The following is a 6,886-nucleotide window of genomic DNA, read 5'->3' on the forward strand; positions in this document are numbered from 1 at the left end:
GTCCATGGTTTAAGCCAATCAGTTCTTTGTGATGTAAGATTAATACATAAACTTAAAGCTTAAGTCATGAGTTTTTTGTTTTATGGGTTTTTTTGGTGGAACCGGGGATTGAACTCAGGCCCTTGTGCTTGCCAGGCAAGTGCTTATTCTACTGAGCCAAGTCATAAAGAGTTGAACTGCGTATTTCCCATAAGATCTTTGAGAAGTACTTCATAGTATAGACCTTGTTTACCTAGCAGTCTATTCATACTTCTGTACAAATCTTCCTCCAGTGGTGGTGGCCTCATGCAGGGGACTGCCATTGCCATGGCAGCAGTCTAGTGAGGAAGACTCACCCAGACTTGTCATTTGGTATGGTGACAAGGGAGACAACGCTGTGGCTTTACTAGTTGTTACCACGGCCAGACCCCTTTACCCTGATAGTCTAGCAACTTTCCTACACAGTTTTCCCAGTAGTAGGGAAGTTTCAGTTGTGTTCTGTGTACTTGTGGGTTCCTGTGAGAATCACAAGCATACAGCCATTTTAGGGTTTTCCTTTTGTTTTTCAGCACCCACATGCAAGATCTACAGGAAGTGACCCAGGACCTGCACTATGAAAATTTCCGTTCTGAGAGGCTTAAGAGAGGCGGCAGGTGGTTACACTACTCCCATTCTTCTCTTTCATATTAACTCAAGCTATGTTCTCCCCTCCTCTGTGTGTCCTTCCTTTTCTATTATAATTTTGACCACTAAGCAGCTGCTTAAATGTAGGCTTCTTAACCAGGCATGGTGGCGCATGCCTGTATTCGAAGCACTCAGGAGGCTGGGGCAGGAGGATCACTTTGCGTTTGAGGCTAGCCTGAGAACCTGATTTAAAACAAAAAAAGCTTTGTACTCAAACACTGACAGATGAAAGTTACTGCTTGTGAAATCATGGTTTTGTAGCCTTCAAATAATTGTTCCATAATGTGCAAATGCAAAATACCTTAATAAGAAGGCCGGAGACTTCTGTTGGAATATCTCCAAAAGGATCCCTCTGTCTGAAGACAAACATGTTTCCTACTAAGAACCACAGCCCTCTGGATAAGGGTGAGGCTGCCATGGGTGTCATCAGAACAGTATCTGTAAATTTAGAGCACTGCCCTGTAAATTGAGGGAGACCAGGGCCAGGGAGACGGCTCAGCAGAATAAGTGCTTCCCTGGCAAGCGCAAGGGCCTGAGTTCAATCCCCGGTTCCACAAGAAAAAAAAAAAACTTCAGACCCATCCAGAACCACACTGTGAGGGCCTGTCTTAAAAAGCCAAAAATAAACCAAGTTGTGTTTAGCATCAAGTTCCCTGACCTGCCTGAGGGAGACCAGTTCTGAACTTTGTAGTTCAGACTGGTGTTGAACTCTTTTTATAGCTCAGGCTGGCCTTTAATTTGAGGAAAATCCTACTGCTTTACCTTCCTACATACTGGCATTGTAGACATGTACCATTCTCCTAATACGTTTTTATGTATTTTTTGGGGGGGGGGGCTGTTTTTGAGGCAAGGTCTCTATGCAGTTCAGGCTGACCTTGGACTCAGAGTGATCCTCCTGCCTTAGACTCCCAAGTGCTGGGACTATAGGTATGCACCAGAGATTTGTATTTTGTGACATGATCTATATCTGAAAAAAATTCCATTTCTGCTTAGAATAGGGCACAATAAACAAGTGACATATGTTAATTATAGTATAATAATTATTCATATTTTAATAACCTCAATAGACTTGTGGATATGACTGAGGTGAACGTTAAAGTATAACTTGCCAGGCACAGTGACACGTTTGTAATCCCAGCTAAAGGAAGAAGGATTATAAATGCAACCTAGCTGGGCATGGTGGCATACACCCATAATCGCAGCACTTGGGAGACTGAAACAGGAGGATCACCATGAGTTAGGGGCCAGTCTGAACTACGTAATGAGACTTACTCAAAAACACTGAAAAAAAAAATCAGAAATTCAAGGCTTGTCTGGGCAACATAATGAAGTGCTGTCTTAAAAAGCTAAAAGGGAAAAAAATAAAAAAATAAAAAAAAGCTAAAAGCGGTCTAGGATATAGCTTAGCTCAGTGACAGAGGGCCTGGGTTCAATCTCTGTGTGCATTTACTGTGTTAACTTGCGAACTAGACATTAGGAACTTTGCAGATGGGCAAGCATCAGTCTGCCAGGAATGGCCTGCTTGTGTATTGCGGCCCAGTGTGTGTTGGGAGTGCTCCTCTGTTGGCAGGGTGGGCTTCTCACTGCCTCGGGCTCTGCTGCTCCAGTGCACACTTGGCCTGCAGCTCTGAGAGTGAGATCACAAAAGAAGTGTTGTCCCAGTGTGAGAGTACCAGAAGTCTCCTGACTTCACAAAGTCCGTGACATTTATCCATTCTGTTCCCTTCTCTTTTGAAACAATTTTATTTCGTTTTATTTTTGACTATGTCTTTAGTTATGGAATTAAAATTGTAATTTAAACAGATGCTTCTCAGAATTCTACATTAAATATTTCCCTCTAGCTGTTTGTAATCAGAACCCGCCATATTTGTTGCAGTATTGTAATTCTACTTTCTTCCTACTCCTAGGAAAGTGGAGAATGAGGATATGAATAAAGATCAGATCCTGCTGGAAAAGGAAGCTGAGGTAAGAAGAAAAGTACTATTCTTACGACATGGGTAGGCTTACATTCGAAAACAGTTTGTATATAGCTTCTGATGGGTTTTTTTCCTTAACTTTTTGAAAAGGAATATAGACAACTTTATGCAATAATATACATGTTTTATTTTATCTCATTTAGCCACCAGTAGTAGTTTAGCTAAAAGAAACTTGGAAAGAGACTTGACTAATGCTACTTATTGTTTGTCTCATATGTAAATAATAAACAGTTGAAAAATAGAGTGAAACTGCCATTTACATCCATAACCAAAATTTGAGCCAAAATATATAGGGCTTATATAGGATGAGAAATAAGAAAACTATTGAAAATATTTTTTAAAGATTACAATAGACTAAAGTTGGTGGTACACAGTTGTAATTCCTGTATTCAGTGGACTGAGGTAGGAGGACCATAAATTCTAGGCCACCTGGGGCCAATTTTGAATTCAAGCCCTTTCTGGGCTCTATTGTTTTTTTTTTTTTAATTGTTGTTTTTATTGAATTAATTTTATTGAGAAACAACAGAGACAGTTTCAAAATCGATTAGTAGGATAGTTTCAATAATTAGGACATTGCATATTGCAGGGTCTTCATAGTGGTTATTCATAGTACTGGGCTATATTGTGTTTTTTTGTTTGTTTGCGGTACTGGGGATTGAACTCAGGACCTTGCACTTGCCAGGCAAGTGCTTATTCTACTGAGCTATCTGCCCAGCCCTCTAGGCTATATTGTGAAACCCTGCCTTAAAAAGCAAACAAAAAAGATTACAGTAGACATACAACATTGTAGGTGGTACATATTCAATTAAGGCTCACATGCCTCTTCTAGATTTAGTACAATTATAAAACTCCCAAGAGGAATTTTGTGTGATTGCTGAGAGAGAGAGAGTTAACATTCTCATTCAGTAAGAATGAGTTTCTTGTCTCTCAGCAATTCTGTTTTAGGAGACAAGTATGGGAAACCCCATGTTTTACATGTTATAAAGATCCTCAAGAGCAAGGTCATGCAGGCAGTCATCTAGGAGACCTCATGGACCAAGGGCATGGAGTGCAGGTCATCCAGTAGAATGTGGGTACCAGGGACGAGCTAGATTAATTCACTGTGGATTATATAAGATAGGGTCTTGCTGTATAGTTCATGGTGGCTTTCAACTCACTGTGTAGCCCAGGCTGCCCTCAAACTCACAGTGATCCTGCAGCCTCATCCTCCCGAGTGCTTAGATTACAGGTGTGCACCACCACACCCGCTACCTGAAGAAAAATATTTCATAGTACTTTCCTGGTGGCCTCCCTAACACATAAAAGCTACGATGGTAAAAGTTGGTAAGGATAAAGATGTATCAACATTGAATATTTTCAGAGCTAGCACCTCATTGCCCTCCAGAAAAGCTGAATCATTTTCTCACTTCCCATTACCCACCAGGTAAACTCAAGTCTCTTTTCTACCTTTTGGGTTTAAAAAAATCTCATTTTCTTTAATTATTTTTCTGGCTATTGATAATTTGTTTTACTTGATTTGCGTATTTTTATCATTTACCTTTTTTCTTTTCTTGAATGTATTTGGTAGAGGGTCTCACTATGCAGTTCAGACTTGTAGTGATCCCCATTTTCAACCTCCCTAATACTAAAATTACAGACGTGGCACAACACCTGGTCTCAGTGGCTGGCTCAGTGCACCCAGGGGTGAGGCCAGCATAGCCTGTGGTGCTGGGGGTCGAACCCTGGTCCATGCACTGCCTAAATAGGTTCTTAGTCTGCTGAACTCGCCAGCCCTGTGTTTTTGTTTTGTTTTTAATGTTCGTATTGTTTTATTGAGTCTTTTTACTGATCTGTAAGGATTCCTTGTATTTTAGCATGTGTATTAAAAAGAAGTTAAAATTTAATGGCTTATGTATTCTGTAAATAATGTTCAGGGACAACAAACTGAACACCAGTAATGTGCCCCAATGTGCACTGTGTTCACAGCTTCGCCGCATGCAAGAGATGATTGCAAGGATGCAAGCGCAGATGCAGATGCAGATGCAGGCTGGTGACGGTGACAGCGGGGCTCTTGGGCACCATGTGTGAGTTGTGAGCATGAACATGTAAGTCAGAAATAGTGGAGCTCTCAGGTACCATGGGGGAAGTGGTGTTTGCAGACTGGCAAGTCTGAGATTGACCTTGGTGTCCATCACCCTGAGAGAATGGGCACTTCTTACTGGGGAATTTCCATTTAGGCTTAACTCGAATGTGACCAGCTCTTTCTGAAGTCTTACTGATGCTTGCTTTTTTTTTTTTTTAATTTTAGCACAGGGTGTACAGGGTCTCACTACATAGATTGGACTTGTAGTGATTCTTCTATTTTCAGCCTCCCAAGCACTGGGATTACAGGTGCACGCCACCATGCCCAGTCACAGTCATCCTGTCAATGCGCCCTAGGGGCAGGGCTGGCATGGCACACCGGGGACCAAACCCTGGCTGCTACGCTTTGCCAAAGCAGGTGCTTTAGTCCACTGAGCTATCTGGCCAGCCCTGTTGGCATTTATTGAAGTTCTGTTATTAACTGCATTACTGTCTTTGAAGAGATTGCTTCTAAAAAGCAGATATCACTTCTCCAATGCCGTTGACCGTCTAGTAAAACGTTCCTATTTTCTAAGCTTCTGAATATGAACTCATTAAGAAAATTTTTAAATACTGCCCTTAGTCATATCATTAGAGATTGATTGATCCTGAAGATCTCTTGATAGAAAATAAAAGATTAGAATTAGAACAACTTCTACACATCAAAAATGACACCACGGAGGAGAATTAATGCCAGGTGATGGAGGGTCATCTTGCTGATCTTCAGTTCCTCAGAGCAGCTGTGCTGCAATGAGTGGCACTTATACATTACTGTCTCAGTTACTTTCTCGTTGCTGCGACCAATACCTGATACTCAAAATTAAGGAAGGAAAGGTGTTTCATGGCAGTGACAGAGAGCAAATGGAGGAGTAGCACCAACAATGGCTGCAGAGAGCAAATCTGTCTCTCTTCAATTGCATTCAAACTATATGCCCCAGGCTGGGTATAGTACTCACACCTGTAATTCCAGCAGCACTCACACCCGTAATCCCCATGGATTATGAGTTAATCACAAACCCTAGAAGTCCTCCCTATGACTACATGGGGCTTTGGGGGACAACTAGACACAAGCCATAATAGTTGCTGACCACCAGAAAGTAATACAGACACTGGGGACTTTTTTAAGACTAGAAATACGAACGTCTCCTTCCCTGTGTCCTTCTCTGAGGTATGTATGTGGAGCTGTCAAGCTGGCTGACTACTCCTGTTACCTCCCCGAGGAAAGCAGAGAATGATGGGAACTTCACATGGAGAGACTTGAGTTTACAAAGATGTTGGGGAGGACAAGGACCAATGCCAGAAAAGAGATAGGACCAAGGGTCATGGTGGCAGAGGGCTGGTGAGAAGCGAGGAACTAAGGAGGTCTCCAGTGCAATTCTAAGAACCTTGTTCTGAGGCATCAGAGAGATCAGGAGGTGACTTGGGCGTGGTGGCACACATGGCAGGGTGGGTGAGATAAAAAGCAAGGAGTGCAGAGGCCTCCATGACAGATGGACAGGTGGATCAGGAAGGACATACTGGGCATGCTGGGGCATCGATCACCGAAACAGAGCCTCTGCCCTTGGAAACTCACTGAGCTCAGTATAACAGGAGGGTCCGTTTAACCCCAGCTGGATCTTAAGTTGATTTCTTTACTTTATCACATGAAACCCTTAGAAAAGTCTTGAAGGTGAGTACGTAATCACACTGACCAATAAGGAAGTCCTGCCACAGGAGTCTAAATGCTGCTTGGCCTGTGTTCATCTTGTGGGTCGCAGAGCCTTTTGACTCATGAGAACTTGGCTCTGCACAGCTGAGGTGCCTCCTGCTGTGCGACCTGAAATGAGCGCTGCTCAGGAGTGGACTCATTGGAGCAGAGGGACTGATAGACACTTTGTCCTCTCTTACTGTTTCTCCTTTTTTAAAAAAAGGAATTACGAAGATTTTATTTTAGGCACATAAAGTTCATGTTTATTTCTGTGTGTACTTTCCAATTTCACAGTATTGCCAATTTTCAGTGCCTCATAAATAACATTGTGTTTTGTTTTGTTTTGCTTTTCTAGGTAACACTCCTGAATAAAAAGAATACATTCCAGTTGAGTGTTAAGATACAGATTTTCATGAGATCCTTGGACGAGTGCCCATTCACATATATAGTACCTATGCCT

At 42.1% G+C, this 6,886-nt stretch overlaps 1 protein-coding gene across 6 annotated transcripts in view; it reads left to right on the top strand.

Moving 5' to 3' along the window:
* The window catches only part of Sept2 (septin 2), a 35,902-nt gene extending 29,022 nt beyond the window's left edge, over window positions 1-6,880 (top strand). For 5 of the 6 annotated variants that reach the window (XM_023722233.1, XM_004637369.2, XM_023722235.1 and 2 more), the window contains exons 10-13: window positions 549-632; window positions 2,571-2,628; window positions 4,605-4,723; window positions 6,782-6,880. In XM_023722233.1, the coding sequence (XP_023578001.1) occupies window positions 549-632; window positions 2,571-2,628; window positions 4,605-4,706 (244 nt within the window). In that variant the 3' untranslated portion in view covers window positions 4,707-4,723; window positions 6,782-6,880. The remainder of the gene's footprint in view (window positions 1-548; window positions 633-2,570; window positions 2,629-4,604; window positions 4,724-6,781) is intronic. The other variant, XM_023722234.1, reaches the window with a different exon arrangement.
* Window positions 6,881-6,886: the final 6 nt, after the last annotated feature.

The sequence above is a fragment of the Octodon degus genome, unplaced genomic scaffold, assembly GCF_000260255.1.
Source record: "Octodon degus isolate 3935 unplaced genomic scaffold, OctDeg1.0 scaffold00089, whole genome shotgun sequence".
In the NCBI taxonomy this organism is placed as follows: Eukaryota; Metazoa; Chordata; class Mammalia; order Rodentia; family Octodontidae; genus Octodon; species Octodon degus.